General features: G+C 45.0%; 1 protein-coding gene across 2 annotated transcripts in view; it reads right to left on the reverse strand.

Annotated features, from left to right (window-relative positions):
• LOC311111612 (GRAM domain-containing protein 2A-like) overlaps positions 1 to 18329 on the reverse strand; it is a 33465-nt gene extending 15136 nt beyond the window's left edge. For both annotated transcript variants that reach the window (XM_084154381.1, XM_084154380.1), the window contains exons 1-6: positions 18105 to 18329; positions 14164 to 14277; positions 5913 to 5964; positions 4256 to 4328; positions 2716 to 2819; positions 159 to 257 (exon numbers count right to left, since the gene is read on the reverse strand). In XM_084154381.1, coding sequence (XP_084010507.1) covers positions 159 to 257; positions 2716 to 2819; positions 4256 to 4328; positions 5913 to 5964; positions 14164 to 14267 — 432 coding nt within the window. In that variant the 5' untranslated portion in view covers positions 14268 to 14277; positions 18105 to 18329. The remainder of the gene's footprint in view (positions 1 to 158; positions 258 to 2715; positions 2820 to 4255; positions 4329 to 5912; positions 5965 to 14163; positions 14278 to 18104) is intronic.

The raw sequence follows: 18329 nt of genomic DNA on the forward strand, positions 1-18329 counted from the left end.
AACCATGCGCTGACTTGCATTAGCTTAGCCTGTTAGCACAAGGTGTTGTTTATTTTCCATCTACCTGTGCTTGGTGGAAAGAACGTGGTGCGGCACTAACGCCAGTTAGCCGTGTTTCCATTCACTGTGGCCAGAGGCGCTAAGAGGCTAACGCTCACCTTCTGACTGGTGTCTGTGGTGATGGCTAGGCCGTTGGGCACCAGACCTGCCGTTTTGTGCTTCTTTACCAGCCTCACAGAGACCACGGGGATAGCAACCTATGATGGGGGGGAAGAGGTGGGGAAAAAGAGGACACAATATTATACTTTATAGAGAGAGGGACTTACTGTACCAGACACAGGGACTTACTGTACCAGAGAGAGGGACTTACTGTACCAGAGAGAGGGACTTACTGTACCAGACACAGGGACTTACTGTACCAGAGAGAGGGACTTACTGTACCAGACACAGGGACTTACTGTACCAGAGAGAGGGACTTACTGTACCAGACACAGGGACTTACTGTACCAGAGAGAGGGACTTACTGTACCAGACATGGGGACTTACTGTACCAGAGAGAGGGACTTACTGTACCAGACACAGGGACTTACTGTACCAGAGAGAGGGACTTACTGTACCAGAGAGAGGGACTTACTGTACCAGACACAGGGACTTACTGTACCAGAGAGAGGGACTTACTGTACCAGACACAGGGACTTACTGTACCAGAGAGAGGGACTTACTGTACCAGACACAGGGACTTACTGTACCAGAGAGAGGGACTTACTGTACCAGACACAGGGACTTACTGTACCAGAGAGAGGGACTTACTGTACCAGAGAGAGGGACTTACTGTACCAGACACAGGGACTTACTGTACCAGAGAGAGGGACTTACTGTACCAGAGAGAGGGACTTACTGTACCAGAGAGAGGGACTTACTGTACCAGACACGGGGACTTACTGTACCAGAGAGAGGGACTTACTGTACCAGACACAGGGACTTACTGTACCAGACACAGGGACTTACTGTACCAGAGAGAGGGACTTACTGTACCAGACATGGGGACTTACTGTACCAGAGAGAGGGACTTACTGTACCAGACACAGGGACTTACTGTACCAGAGAGAGGGACTTACTGTACCAGACACAGGGACTTACTGTACCAGACACAGGGACTTACTGTACCAGAGAGAGGGACTTACTGTACCAGAGAGAGGGACTTACTGTACCAGAGAGAGGGACTTACTGTACCAGAGAGAGGGACTTACTGTACCAGACACAGGGACTTACTGTACCAGACATGGGGACTTACTGTACCAGAGAGAGGGACTTACTGTACCAGAGAGAGGGACTTACTGTACCAGACACAGGGACTTACTGTACCAGACACAGGGACTTACTGTACCAGAGAGAGGGACTTACTGTACCAGACATGGGGACTTACTGTACCAGAGAGAGGGACTTACTGTACCAGACACAGGGACTTACTGTACCAGACACAGGGACTTACTGTACAGGGGAAGACAATACGGTTTTAAAGTTAAACAGGAGGAGACACGGATGGGGGAATGCCAGGGAGAAAGAGGGAGGGAGGGAGAGTGTGTGTGGCTGGGTTACAGCTGGTTGAAGGAGAGAAGGGGCAGAATAAAGGAGGGGAAAGCCCCTGGTGCTGGACAGAAGGGATAGAATAAAGGAGGGGAAAGCCCCTGGTGCTGGATAGAAGGGGCAGAATAAGGAGGATATGTGTCTAGTTGCAGATAGAATGCTAGGAATGCACTCTGACTAAGCAGCTTATTGCAGGCCAGAGGCAGGAGAGACAGGTGTAGGGTGTTAATTTGATCACTCTGTGGTTGCTGAGAATTTTCCTGCAACAATACTGGTCAGATGAAGATCCTCCATCTGTACCATGTTTCTAACTCCCTGGAGGGAAAGGAACAACCATGACATCAAAGGAGGAAATGCACAGCATATACTCTAATAGTCTAGACCAGACACACTACAGGTAGGCAGGTACACACACACTTTGATTTGAATGGACGCACGCACGCACACACACACACACACTTTGATTTGATTGGGCGCACTCACACACACTCAAACAAATGTCCGTAGGGCAAAGAGCCACTACTTTTGTGCCAATGCGGTCACAGAAAAACTCCTGGCCCTAAAATAGTAGTCAACAAAGTAAAAACAACAGGCACAACACAAAAACCTGAGCTACATGATTTGCTCATGGACATCGGCTGCCTGACTAACATCTCCATCGGCTGCCTGACTAACATCTCCATCGGCTGCCAGATTAACAGCTCCATCGGCTGCCTGACTAACATCTCCATCGGCTGCCTGACTAACATCTCCATCGTCTGCCTGACTAACAGCTCCATCGGCTGCCTGACTAACATCTCCATCGGCTGCCTGACTAACAGCTCCATCGGCTGCCTGACTAACAGCTCCATCGGCTGCCTGACTAACAGCTCCCAGCACACTGTTCCAATTGGAAGTGGGCAAGGTTGAAGGTGAGTAGTGTGATAGTTGGCCTTGGAAGTCTCACCCTGCTTCTCTCTGTCTGTCCATCTATATATCGAGGCCCTGCGGTCCTGTGTGGCTCAGTTGGTATTAGTGTGGCGCTAGCAACACCAGGGTTGTGGGCTTGCTCCAGCTGGGGTCACACATTCTAAGATGTATGTATATATTATAGACGATCTGTCTATTAACTGCCAGGCCTTCACTCACCTTGATGTCCTTGCCAAAGAGGTTGGCATAGAAACACAACCAGTTCCTGGAGATGTAGAGACGGCCTTGTAGCAGGATGTCTCGGAGCAGAGCGCAGGAGTATACTGAGGGAGAGGAGACATAAACAGGTTAACAGTAGCCGCTAACTCAAAACAAGCACATCGCTAACACTGTGTTTGTAGCTTCTCACGAAAAATGTATGCATGCATGACTGTAAGTGGCTTTGGGTAAAAGCGTTTGCTGAACGGCATATTTTATATATAATTATAGTTAATGTCTTTGACTTGGCCTATAGGTGTTTCTAAAATAGGTTAATAGGCATTGAATAAAGTAACTGGTACGTTCATATCAGTTAAACAGATCAAAACTGTATACACCATCATCACTTTACCCCTAGTCTAAAATAGAACAGGGCTGGGTTTCCCAAAAGCATCGTAGCACTAAGATAATCTTAATTCAATTGAAACTACACTACCAGTCAAAAGTTTGGACACACCTACTCATTTTTATATTTTTAACAGTTTTTTACATTGTAGAATAATGTGAAGACATCAAAACTATGAAATAACACATATGGAATCATGTAGTAACCAAAAAAGTACTGTAAGTGGACAAAAATGATCTTAGTGCTACGATGCTTTTGGGAATCCCAGCCCTGACCTAATCTGCATAACCTGACCTCAAACCATACAACTTCCTGTTCAGGGCCTGAGGACTGGTTACCCTTACCAGAAACTCTCTGAATACATAAAGATGGTTTCAAACACACTGAGTAGCCTATACAGTTCCAAAGCCAAAAATGAAATGACTAAAACTCATACAGTATGTGGGGACAAAAACATAAGAGAAAGTGTATACTCATTGCAGACGACAACATTTGACAGTGAAAGTACTTCTACTAATAATAGTGATTAGTGCCGGGACGATACCAGTATCGCGGTACTCGTTAGTATCGTGGGAAGGAAATAAAACACGAAGTGGGTTTAACTTCTTTAGGAAAACAGCCCTAATTTTTATTTTCCAAGCTTTAGCACAAAATATTTTACATACAGCAGGTTTTTAAACGACCGAAGAGTTTGGTCTGCTTTGTGTTTACATTTTTGCCATGGAAGAAATATTGCGATACTGGTATCTTCCCGGCCATACTAGTAATAGAAGTAGCAGTCCTTCACTAATATTAAATGCAAATATAATATTTTTAACCAATTACAGGCACATTCATTCAACTCTGTAGTAAAAGCATAAGAAGACAGAAACCAGCACGCAAACAGACATACAGAGATGTCAGCTACCGTAGCATGTTAGCAAGTCAGCCTCAAATAAATGAGCACAGAAGAGATGCTACCGTAGCTAGCAAGTTAGCAAAAGGTATATAACCACAGCACATAGAGCTAATAGCGTGTTTGCCTGACGTTATTACACAGCATATAGACAGTAAGCTAAAGACATGCTACAGTAACTAGCATGTTAACCTAAAACACACACATCAAACAGAGATGCTACAACAGGTGTTAGCATGTAGCATTTTTGTTGACAGTACCTTTCATTAGGATCTCGTCCTTCGGAACGCACTGGAAGAGTTTGTGGTACTGCGAGTTGTACTTGCTGACAGTCTGAGCAGAGGGACAGGGCAGAGTCATGAGCAGTTCCTTGGCTGGCCTCCCTCCCACCGGTAAACCAGCGGACGCCCTCTCTCTCAGAGGACGAGAGCTCTGCTGCACCAGACTCAGCATGCCGGAGCCGCACACACAGCTGCACACACACACACACACATCCACGGCGTGGCGGACCCCACTGCAAGACACAGACTGTCCTCCAACTAGTCAGACGCCAACCGGTGTCCTTTGTGCAGGTTTGAGGAGGCAGCTCTCCGTTAGACAGACACACACACACACACACCCCTCCGGTCCGACACGGTGTGCAACTCAGACCGTCACTGAGCTCTTTCTCAAACACGACCTCCCACACACTCTCACACACTGCCCTTCTCAGCCACAGACACCCTGAGTCCTTCCTTCCTTCCTTCCTTCCTGTCTCTCTCTTGCTGCCTCAACACGACAGAGCACAGTGACTCCCCCTATGCTCACCCCATGCCAGCCCAACCCATGCTGCCGCCTCCTTACCTCCTATCCCTGTCTTGATAACAGCTTGCTGCCCACAGGCACCACCCCCTCCCTTCCTCCTCTCTCACCAAGCACATGAGACAGTCAGAACTGTCACCCCTCGCAGCCAACCCCCCCCCCCCCCCCCCTCTCTCTCTCTCTTCACCACCTCCTCTCTCCTCCTCCTCTCTCCACATCCTCCTCTCTCCACCTCCTCCTCGCTCCACCTCCTCCTCTCTCCACCTCAGCTGTTCTGCCTGCTCTCTCCTCCTCCTCTCTCCTCCTCCTCTCTCCTCCACCTCTCTCCACCTCAGCTGTTCTGCCTGCTGTGTTGGTGAAAGAAAGTCATTGTCTTTGCCTCCTATCTGTCCTGTCCTGTTAATATGTGCAGCCAGCTGGTGTGACTGTGGGGCTCAGCAGCTCTACTTAGCATGCCCCTTTGGGAGACATGGAGATAATAATCACAGCTACGGTACAGTTCCTTTAATCTGGCCTGATGGCCTGCTGATCTCGCGGAAAGAGAAAGGGTTTGAGTTAATGGATGACCTCCTCACCTATTGAATAACCGTTGAGCTCTGAGCCAGAAGCGACACAATCAAATCACCGGTATTACATCTTTATGGCTGGAGATAATCAGTTGCTGGGGCTGGATTGGCGAGGTGGGATGATTGATGGAGTCTCAAGGCTACTGTCAAACCTTGATCTGTCTAAGTCTATGGACAGATGGACAGATCTAAATCATGTTTGTATTTCAGGATCGCAATGCCTCTTTTAAATTGTAGCTTAGCCTCGGCCACCCTCGCTATTAGGAAACTCCTCAAAGGACCACTCCTAAAGGCAAGCAATGACAGGGTTAACTGAAACACAGGTCATAAAAAGGTCAAATGAACTTTATTCCAGAATGTGCAGTACATATGTGAAGTAAGGGTCAATCAATATAAAGTGTATAGGAATTTAACTCTGACAGGAAATAGACAACTGACTTTGCCTGCATCCAACTCGGCTGTAATTGGCTTCTCTTTGTTAGGCAATATGCAAAATCAATAAGGTACAGATATAATCTATAATACATTAGAAAGGAAACATGCTACTCACCGAACCCCTGTAGCATTTCTTCACATCTTCATATGATAGGTCGTCAATCAACCTGTGAAGGAAATGAAGAAGGAAATAGTGTGAAAAGAAGACATCTTCTAGTGTTTTAATACATCATGCCAGAGAGAGACTCAACAAAACACCATCTTGAATATCATTGGTCCACAGGGATTGTATTGCTCTCACTAACTCCTATTGGATCATTTGTTCGATCTTAATCTTGTTGGAGAATAGTGAGACATTTCACCTATAATCATTTCCTGTGGCATCTGATCCAACTGTAATCTGTGAACTCTCTGACCTCGGCATCAAATCAAACAGTAGTGCTGTACATTTGTCTGCCGTTTGTGACAGTGATGTTGGCATGGTTCAAGGTCGGCTACCAGACAAACATGTACAGGAGAAAGGAAGCAGACATACGGTATCTCACTCAAACAGAAACAAACACTACGCGACCACACATACAACCACACAAACACCGCCACACAGCCAGGCACACATAAAGGCAGGTGAATGTGCTTTTCTAAAACTGGGCTGACTAGTTACATTATGCAAACTCAGTGGCCCACACACATACTCTTTCAGACATCTGACCAGCAAGCATAGGTACAAGCACAAACATGTGTGCAAGCAAGCAAACACACACACACACACATAATCCGGCATTCAAACACGCTCATGAGGGAGATGCCCTCAGCACTGCGGCAGTAAGTCACACCATCGCTCACATGACTAGCACGCTGCGAACGCAGACGAATCTGCCCCTGCAACAAAAGCGCTGCCTGGACTGGAGAGACATTCCAAATCTAACCCTATTCAACCCAGGGGCCAGTACACAACGCTAGATGTACACAGGATAAAACACACGTCCTTCCTCCAAGGCAACCATCCTCTGCTGATTGCCTGAGACAAGTCTCTCCCTGTCATAAGACACTGTGTGTGACAAGCCAACTAGATCTCTTAGTCAGCACCTTCCCTAAAATTAGCCCCTACTGCCTTGACCTTCTCAGTGGGAAGGTCCTTCCCTAATATTAGCCCCTAATGCCTTGACCTTCTCAGTGGGGAGGACCTTCCCTAATATTAGCCCCCTACTGCCTTGACCTTTCAGTGGGGAGGACCTTCCCTAATATTAGCCCCCTACTGCCTTGACCTTTCAGTGGGGAGGACCTTCCCTAATATTAGCTCCCTACTGCCTTGACCTTTCAGTGGGGAGGACCTTCCCTAATATTAGCCCCCTACTGCCTTGACCTTTCAGTGGGGAGGACCTTCCCTAATATTAGCTCCCTACTGCCTTGACCTTCTCAGTGGGGATGACCTTCCCTAATATTAGCCCCCTACTGCCTTGACCTTCTCAGTGGGGAGGACCTTCCCTAATATTACCCCCCTACTGCCATGACCTTCTCATTGGGGAGGACATACAGTGGGCAAAGAGACCTGCAAATAATCCTTTGGCTGAGTTTGGTAGTGTCAAAGTATCAGTGGTGGTATTCTATGTTTACTTGAGGCTAGCACCGATGGGAGAAGTCCTGCTGTCTTGTATTACAGTTAAAGCCAAGATAGTTAGATTTTTATGTAACTACAAAGAGGGGAAGAGAAAGATTGGGAGAGGTAGGGGTGAGAGAGGAGAGAAAGATTGGGAGAGGTAGGGGTGAGAGGAGAGAAAGATTGGGAGAGGTAGTGGTGAGAGGGGAGAGAAAGACTGGGAGAGGTGGGGGTGAGAGGGGAGAGAAAGACTGGGAGAGGTAGTGGTGAGAGAGGAGAGAGAGAGAGAGAGAGAGAGAGGTGTCAGCATGCTTCAGTTCGGCTGGTGAACCGAACAAGTGTCCCGCATACTCCCATAAAAGGCCTTCGCTTGAAAAACTTGAAAAACGCGGCAAAAGTACTGCTAGTATACACTTCCTCAAAATAGTCAGAATTAATGTAAGATAACTCAAGAAATCTGTCATTAATTTTGATGTTTTTGCCAAGGAAATCTTAGTTGCGCAATTTTACATCTAACATGTTTGGTGCAGTAGTTCTCAATGAAAAAATGTGCATGAAAACGCATCGTCTCTCATTGAATGACAAAGACTTTATTGAAGAATCCCTACTGTTGACCAATCACCGACGAAGGAGTGTAGACTTCGGCTACCGACTTCGGCATGCCTCAATAAAAAAATGTTGTGTCCGAACAGCCGAGAAACCCTTACCAAAGTCCAAAATGAACAAAAACGTCTGAAAATGTCATCACATAATATGCACGAACACTTCTGAACTATTTCGTCTGGGAAGTATGCGAACGCCTTTATAGGGAAAGAGGGGCTCCCAGAAAAGTTTATCACATTGTTCTCTCAGGGGACATTTAGCTAGTCAGCTGGCAACACATTTAGACTTAACCTCTGCGGTAGAAACAGCCCTGACTGGTGTATTCATACCAATGACGTATATAAACCCTGGATTGCTGATGCTATGTATAGACGTGTTAGCTGAAAATGATGCGCACACTTCAATGGGGAAGAAGTCTGTGTGTTGTTGTGATTCTGAATGGCCAGTTAGCTACCAACAATGAAAAGAAGTTGCCATGTGGGGAATCGTAGGTGGCTCATTTCAGCTAGTTTTATCTTGTTCTTGATACCATGTCTTATTTTGAGGTGCTAGCTAACCAACAACTGTAACCATGTATGAGAGACATTGTGCAAATATATGAATGTTTTCAATAAACATTGGAGACAAAACATAGTTTACATGTTGTCAACAATCTAGGCCAACCCAGTCTATTTAGCCCCATAGTTGCACACACGTCTGTTTTGTTGCTAAACAACCCCAACCCATTTATTGGCCATTGAGAGACTTTGAAGCCACCCGTCGGCCATATTGGTACTCCCCAGTAGGAGCTGTCCTCCACAGGAATGAATGGAATTCTACAGTATTTCAATTAAATGTTTCAAGGACAAAATTACATGTATTTAAGTATTTTTGTTATTTAAGGAAAATATTTGTATATATGTTTTTGATTTTTTGTTTTGCTCACATTACATAATTATGCAGTAGGGTGTCTGTAATAGATTAAATATGGCAAAAACATTTACAGTGGGGGAAAAAAGTATTTAGTCAGCCACCAATTGTGCAAGTTCTCCCACTTAAAAAGATGAGAGAGGCCTGTAAGTATTATTTGCAAATTATGGTGGAAAATAAGTATTTGGTCAATAACAAAAGTTTCTCAATACTTTGTTATATACCCTTTGTTGGCAATGACACAGGTCAAACGTTTTCTGTAAGTCTTCACAAGGTTTTCACACACTGTTGCTGGTATTTTGGCCCATTCCTCCATGCAGATCTCCTCTAGAGCAGTGATGTTTTGGGGCTGTCGCTGGGCAACACAGACTTTCAACTCCCTCCAAAGATTTTCTATGGGGTTGAGATCTGGAGACTGGCTAGGCCACTCCAGGACCTTGAAATGCTTCTTACGAAGCCACTCCTTCGTTGCCCGGGCGGTGTGTTTGGGATCATTGTCATGCTGAAAGACCCAGCCCTGTTTCATCTTCAATGCCCTTGCTGATGGAAGGAGGTTTTCACTCAAAATCACACGATACATGGCCCCATTCATTCTTTTCTTTACACGGATCAGTCGTCCTGGTCCCTTTGCAGAAAAACAGCCCCAAAGCATGATGTTTCCACCCCCATGCTTCACAGTAGGTATGGTGTTCTTTGGATGCAACTCAGCATTCTTTGTCCTCCAAACACGACGAGTTGAGTTTTTACCAAAAAGTTCTATTTTGGTTTCATCTGACCATATGACATTCTCCCAATCCTCTTCTGGATCATCCAAATGCACTCTAGCAAACTTCAGACGGGCCTGGACATGTACTGGCTTAAGCAGGGGGACACGTCTGGCACTGCAGGATTTGAGTCCCTGGCGGCGTAGTGTGTTACTGATGGTAGGCTTTGTTACTTTGGTCCCAGCTCTCTGCAGGTCATTCACTAGGTCCCCCCGTGTGGTTCTGGGATTTTTGCTCACCGTTCTTGTGATCATTTTGACCCCACGGGGTGAGATCTTGCGTGGAGCCCCAGATCGAGGGAGATTATCAGTGGTCTTGTATGTCTTCCATTTCCTAATAATTGCTCCCACAGTTGATTTCTTCAAACCAAGCTGCTTACCTATTGCAGATTCAGTCTTCCCAGCCTGGTGCAGGTCTACAATTTTGTTTCTGGTGTCCTTTGACAGCTCTTTGGTCTTGGCCATAGTGGAGTTTGGAGTGTGACTGTTTGAGGTTGTGGACAGGTGTCTTTTATACTCATAACAAGTTCAAACAGGTGCCATTAATACAGGTAACGAGTGGAGGACAGAGGAGCCTCTTAAAGAAGAAGTTACAGGTCTGTGAGAGCCAGAAATCTTGCTTGTTTGTAGGTGACCAAATACTTATTTTCCACCATAATTTGCAAATAAAATCATAAAAAATCCTACAATGTGATTTTCTGGGAAAAAAAATCTCAATTTGTCTGTCATAGTTGACGTGTACCTATGATGAAAATTACAGGCCTCTCTCATCTTTTTAAGTGGGAGAACTTGCACAATTGGTGGCTGACTAAATACTTTTTTTCCCCACTGTACAACGGTGGGGGAGTGCCAAGATCGAGGCACAGTGGCTTCAATACAGCGCCCCCTACCAGTCATGTAGTGTATATATAGACCATTAATTCATACACACCAATATATACACTAATAACTTCCCACGAGACATCACAGTACTCTCAACTCTGACCTATTTTAACAAACTACTTGTAATTATGTGAATACAAACATACAACAAGCTAAACAAAATGCATGGAAAACCCCCAAATCAAATCAAAATGGCGTGCAGGTTTATACAGTAGCTATACCACAAAATGTTGAATGAGCAAGCCTTTTCATCCATCCATCCACCCTCAGTGTAGAAATAAAGTGTGTCTATATCTGCTCTTTCATTCTAGTTGATTCTGCTAGTTCATTCTAGTTGATTCTGCTGGGTTCATTCTAGTTGATTCTGCTAGTTCATTCTAGTTGATTCTGCTGGTTCATTCTAGTTGATTCTGCTGGTTCATTCTAGTTGATTCTGCTGGTTCATTCTAACTGAGCAGCAGGGAGAGTTGAGAGGTGTTGAGATATCCTGTGGTGTTTGTGAGGAGAGAAAATAGGTCCTGCTTGCAGCTGAGCACCATGGCTGTGAGAGGAAAGGGCCAAATGTCCCCGGGGCTAGTGAGAACATCGCCTACTGCGAGCTGAAATCAGGGGGCAGTCTGTTGCACAAGTACTGTAGTACAATTAGGTTGAGTTTGAGTATGGAAGTGCACAATCCTGGTCCTCAGATCTGGGCTGCATTGTTGACCGGTTTTTCTCTTTAGGATCCGTTTTTGATTTGATCCAATGGAGAGACTTTCTAGTCAGTCGCTGACTTTAAATAACATGATCTAACGAGAGCCAAATAAATATAACAGATAAAGGTCTTTCTCTCTCTCAAGGTTGTTTGAGGAAAAAGCAATATTTTCATTCTATAAGCATCTGCAGTAAACGGGGGATCTTAGCAACCCTGTGGAGGATAGCCGGGGGTTTTAATTTCTCCTCTTGGGACAGAGCTCTGCCTCACTCATATAATCCTCTAGTCAACAGAGAATGTCTGTATCTATCTTCCATGGATAACATTTAGCAAGGCTATATCTATTCTTTATTACAATGTTGTAATGATTGAATGTTTATAAAAGGTTCTATAATGTTTATGGGCACCAATGAAATAATTAAGATGTGACAATAAAAATGGGCATGGGAGTTCTGCTGAATTGATTTCCTCAACATTTCAGTTTCGGTGGGGACAATCCGGAACGGCTTATTATCCTGTAATATTGTACAGTATCGACAAAGACAATATGCTTGCTCCACTCTTCTAGATTTTAGTTTTCCTTTGTAATTCTATTGTCATCAACAGGTGCTAAGAGTAGTGGCAACACGTTTATTATTTTGAACAACAAAGCTGATATCTACAGAAGGTTGGCACCATATTAGATAGGTGGGTGGGTTGTTGTCTACAGCTTGTCCCTTTGCCTGCCTGCCTGTCTGCCTGTTGGAGGCTGGCTATAAATAACAGCTGGTCTGGTTCCCAGGTGGAGGGAAGCATGGTTATTGAAAAACACAGGCACTGTTCTCTGTTTCTCTCCCTCGCTCCTCTTCTCCTCATCCATCTCCCTTTTCCCTGCAGTAAACTACTGGAAGAGTCCCTTTAGATCTTTGAAGACATAAAGGTACCAAGACGAATCTCAATAACAATATTCAAGTCCAGCAGAGTCCAACAGCTCAAAATCAATCAAACACCTATTTCCCTTGTCTTACCTGAACCTTAGTCATCAGGCTTGAAAACAAAACAGACATCGATTTATGCAGGAGCATTATTTACCTTCCTGTGAGAAGTGGAAAGTGTAACCAGGGCCGCAGTGTGTGTGTGTGTGTGTGTGTCTCAAAGTGTCCTTCGCTGCGGCGCTGAATAGCATGACTAATTACAAGCCTGAGGAATGATACATTAGAAAGGGAATAGCTCCCTCAGGCAGACGGAGACAGATACACTGTCAATAATTCAGCTGAAGAAAAGAGAAAATGGGACAAAGAGTAGAGCACAGAGGTCAAAGGTGAGAGGTCAATGTCATGACCTACATCTGTGTCGTTTTGGTATTTTCTTTAACTATCACCTTTACATTTGTAATTTGGCTGAACTATCCCTTTAGGACAGAAACCTAGCATCTGCATTAATCAAAAACCATAGGAAAGGTGAAGCAACATGGTGGACACTGGCCAGCCACTTGCTTTCCCCTCTCTGTCTTTCACATTAATTCATGAAGGAAAGAAAATAAGGCAAATAAATCCAAATCCACTGTAGACCAATGAGACGCACCCATGAAAATAAATCCACTGTAGACCAATGAGACGCACCCATGAAAATAAATCCACTGTAGACCAATGAGACGCACCCATGAAAATAAATCCACTGTAGACCAATGAGACGCACCCATGAAAATAAATCCACTGTAGACCAATGAGACGCACCCATGAAAAGAAATCCACTGTAGACCAATGAGACGCACCCATGAAAAGAAATCCACTGTAGACCAATGAGACGCACCCATGAAAAGAAATCCACTGTAGACCAATGAGACGCACCCATGAACAACACAGTTCAGAGTTCCCACCCACTAGTCAATGACAGAGTGAACACACCACAACACACCACACTGCGGTAGCCTACCCTGCCAAATCCCATCCCAGGACAGCTTCCCCAGGATTAGAATGCCCCTCCTGCCTTAGATCCTGGTTATATAAGCCCCAGCAGCTCCACAGTTAGAGCATCCTATTCCCTATATAGTGCACTCCTTTTGACCAGTGTCCCATGGCAATATAGGGAATAGGGTGGCCGTTACACCACCGTGCCACGGAGTCAGGTTACACCACCGTGACACGGAGTCAGGTTACACCACCGTGCCATGGAGTCAGGTTACACCACCGTGCCGGAGTCAGGTTACACCACCGTGACATGGAGTCAGGTTACACCACCGTGACATGGAGTCAGGTTACACCACCCTGCCACGGAGTCAGGTTACACCACCCTGCCACGGAGTCAGGTTACACCACCGTGACACGGAGTCAGGTTACACCACCGTGACATGGAGTCAGGTTACACCACCCTGCCACGGAGTCAGGTTACACCACCGTGACACGGAGTCAGGTTACACCACCGTGACATGGAGTCAGGTTACACCACCGTGACATGAAGTCAGGTTACACCACCGTGACATGGAGTCAGGTTACACCACCCTGCCACGGAGTCAGGTTACACCACCGTGACATGGAGTCAGGTTACACCACCGTGACATGAAGTCAGGTTACACCACCGTGCCCCATCTATCCCCACACTGCAGCTTTACTCACGTAGCTGTCTTGTAACCCACCGTAGCAGGAATGTCAGAGACAAAAGAGTTATCAGACAACATTAGGCCTGAAGGGTGTTTTGTCTGTCTGCCTGGCTGCTTGTGTCAAATAGCCTATACAGAGGACCTGTTGCTGTGGACTTGAGGAGGAACACTCATAATAATGCTGTGTAAAAAGCAAACAAGATGAGAGTTTAACTAAAATCGGCCAAATTCTTTCTTTCTAGTTTTATTTAAATTCAGCCACCAACCAGTTCATCGACGTCCGAGGGATAACTATAGACAAAAGATACTTTAAAAAAGTGTACGTGTGCATGTTGCCTACCTGAAGTGCGGATGGCCTCCTTGAGCATCCTGGTGTTTTGAGGGCTCCAGGTCCTGTGTTGAGACGAGGACTCCCTCTTCATTCTGCTCTTGGTGTTCAGTCATGGTGTTGGGCCTGAACACACAGACCACACAGTGTTGAGTTGTCATCAGTTATCCACAGGCTGGCTGGCTCAAGGCATGTGTCATGTGTTCTCACAGAGCTCATACCGATGCATGGACATACCCATTCATCCAGATTCTACAGCAATATACAAGCAAATGTACACAGGTTCATGGAAGCTGTGCACGGGGTCTGGGGAGACTTTCTCGTGCTCTTTCATGTTGGACACTGTTGAGCAACCACTTGTGCTCCCCAAACACACGCACGCACGCACGTGCACACCATTCCACTAACCCACTCACATGTACACTAGATGATACCGTGACCCTTTTGGGAGAAAGGCAGTAGTTACCACATCCTCGGTATAATCCCAGGTGTGACTGACTGATAATAGCTCCGTGTTCTCTAGAAACCCATGACTCAGTCTGGCCATTAACCACATGCTGAGTCTCCTACCTATTGTCTCTAGTTGGCCTGGTTCATTACATCTGAACCAATTACTTCTCTGTACTGAAAAGCCTCTTCCTGATGCGGAAGGTCATAGTTCACTGGTTCCCACAGAACTCCCCCAACCTGTCCATTACTAATGCACTGTGGCTAGCCAGTCAAAGTAGATGACGCTGGCGAACAATAGCTTCTTGGTTGCTGTAACTATTCCAGCTGCAAACAGGTGTCTATGATACAGTAAAAGTAAATCAAACAGAAGGGAACTTTTTTAGAATGAAATGCAGATGGGGGGGGGGGGGGGGGGGGACTAAAACAATTAATCATAGCTCCAGATTAGGGAATATAACTGAGGGCATCTTAAATCCCTCTTGAGCTAAAGACATCTTTAATATTCCTATAACCTTCACTGGCCGAGAGGGAGCAACTTCAGGCTGGGTATCATCATTTCCAGCAAATGTCACCAAATTCTACGGCCCGTTGGCGTGGACATTGTTTACCCATAATACCCTGTTAAACCCTCCCTTCCCTGAACAGTCGGAAGACCAAGGGACATTTTGTCTCGTCTTATTTGTGTGACTTGTTGTTTTCAAATTGGACAAACAGAAACTCATCAGGACAGCAGAACTGGAGGACCGGAGTTGTGCACACTTGGTCTGAATGAACAGTGGGGTGAGCACTTTCCCTTAAGTTGCAGAGTGCAGACTGAGTCTCTGTGTGTTCTGTGAATGCAGCTGTCATGGCAACAAAACACACAAAAACAACCTGAAAACGTTGTTTCAAGAATTGGTAGCCAACAAGCTATGGGAAGTAATTGTCAATGTCAACTTTGGTTATAACAGAATGACCAGAAACAACAACACGAAAATGGCACCAAGTTATCCAAACTAAAAAATGGTTTGTGTGGTTGAGACATCGAGCAATGTTGATCTGAGATGTTTACTAGTCGGAATACTTACAAGAACACATGACCTGTGGAATAGGAATCCAAACTGACCTCTTGGCTCCTTGTACTGAGTCATCTCACTCTGACTTGGCTTATAACAGTGACATAGGCCAAACCATTGTCCATATATGAATGTTAAACGTGAGCCTTCTTCCCTCTCCACCTCCTGCTGATTAGGGCACATCTACAGAGCCATCACAAGACATCCTCCAATCTAATTAACTGTAATCTAGTTAAGCTAGCTGCAGTTTCTAGGACCTCTACTGTTAAAGGGGCAGGACACCATTTCTCCTTCAACTCCCGTCTCCTCCCTCGTCTTCTCTAGAGTGACGGGGGAAAGCAAAACAAACAGGTCTGAGTCATGGACACAATCTAATCTATCGGAAGTTATAGGCTGTTAACGTCAATGACGCTCCAGGTAGAAGTTGCAATCAGCCAAAACAACACAACACCCTCTATATACAGTATATCATGCTAGCTAATTACATGATACAGTATAATGATACATACAGATCATGTCATCTTTCAATGATGATGAAGCCATTCATATCATCCATCTTCTGATATGTTAATTGTGACCAATAAAATCCAGAAGCAGTTAGCGGTAACCTATGCCTCAAAGTCTCTCTCCCTCTCGGTCTCCCCTCACACCTGGAGAGGCTATGATGTGCTGCTCCCTCTTGATCACAGGTAGTGTCTGGTGGTGTCAGTTTACCTCAGGGTCAGACGGGGCTGAGAGAGGCTGGCCTCAACGAGGATCATTATCAATCTCGGCTATCCTATTCCAGAACAGCTGACGCTTACAAGAGTCAGCAATGTTGGACAAATTGATGTCTTAGCCAAACCATGGGCAATTAATGATCCATAAGAGCATGTATTAAGAAGAACACAGAACGTGATCAACCATAAGTCATCCCGGGTCATATTTCGTGTTTTGTCTTTCAGAGTAACCAAAGGGATGATACTCATGACCCATTACCTTCAGGGGTAGTTATCATTTAACCTCAGGGGGCATTTCTCCTCTCTCATGGTTCACCACAGCAGTGCAAACCAATGGGCTCGTTCAAGCTGAACACCTGCAGTCAGGTGGCCTATTAATTACACGGTTGTGCTTAGTCATGATAAGGGAGGAAGTGGAGTGTGATTTAATAGGGGCCCTAGTACTGTAGCTGCCACCTGCATCTGAAAACGGCATGCTTTGCATAATTGGCTGAAGCTGGGTTGTCCTATTGTGGTCCTGATATGGCCTAGTCCCCGATATGGCTACAGACTCCATTCTTATTGGTCATGAGGGCTAGTCCATATTTATACCTGTACATATGGACTAAGATCAGGCAAATTGTGATGCTGGTAGCTGTCTATGAAACCATAACACAAAGGAGGACTTTGGCCTGTGAGATAATGTATACACACTGCTACACTACAAGTGGAGACTGTAGACTATGCAGGCACCATGGACCTGTTCTCTGGACCTGTTCTCTCACAAGATAAACATGATGACAATATGAGTAGAGGTTGGTCAATATCCTGTTTGTGAGTTGAATAGCTACTCTACAGAATCAGACAGCATGTGCTTGTATTGCAAGGCCAGATCATTTGCAACATGTTTTGTTTGACACGTCTGCTTGCATTTATACTGTAGCCTACATGTTTTTGTGTTCTGTGTTGTTGTGTCTTGTATGTACCATTCGTCACCACACATAAAGTTCCCTTACAGAAAAAAAAAAAAAAAAAGCTATTTGAAATGAATTTCAAAGAGCTATAATGAGGGCTCCTTCCAAGCAAACGTGAGTGTAGAGGGTGACATCACTGTGCCCCTTCAAATGGCTCTGATTAGGCAGGCTACTGTCTACAGTAAACAAGCGTAGACATGTCGTCACTGACGCTTAGATATATTTAAAGCCACACAGTCTAAGATTTCCAGAACTAATTAAATATAACCGTTGGTTTTTGAAGAATATGACTCAAATACGCAAATGGCATTAGTATAATTGAATACCCTTATTATAACCAAAAAACGTTTTGTAAAACAAGTAGCATTCTGTACCTACATTGTTTACAGTTGTGTTCTCCCTTTGTCAACAAATGAGAGCTTCAAATAATTTTCTGAAACAAATATGTTGTAGGATTGTCACTCCGTGAGGACTAAATATATAAAGTAGAGGCTAAAATGTGATACATAAAATAAATGTGATATATTTTTTGATACAGTTATAAGCCTGTAGGCTGTGATAAAGAAAACCCAAGGTATACAATCATTTGAGGTTATTGGCGGGACTGCTCCAATTGATTTAGAAACCAGGCTAATAACCTACATATACAGGCTGCCCTACTTCATACCTATGAGGTACGTACATTAGTGCCTACATTCATTATCAACAACTTGTTATGCTTTTGACAACAACTGTCAATAAAAAAATAGACGACAAACTCTAGTGATGAGACTTACGCAATCTTTGCCTTAACGAACAACCTTCCGCCAACGTACCGCTGCACAGGTAGGTTAGTCGTCTTATTTTATTCATCCAAGGTAACGGTCATGTCCTCCGCAAGGTTGAGTTGGTACCAGCCACAGCTTCACATGTCGCAAAGTAGCTATAGCGAAATGTCCATGTGAAAAGAGAAAGTGAATTGCGAAAAATGACACAATTCGAGGCAAAGAGGCATGCTGCGA

The sequence above is a fragment of the Coregonus lavaretus genome (assembly GCF_964263955.1).
Source record: "Coregonus lavaretus genome assembly, chromosome: 37".
Lineage (NCBI taxonomy): Eukaryota > Metazoa > Chordata > Actinopteri > Salmoniformes > Salmonidae > Coregonus > Coregonus lavaretus.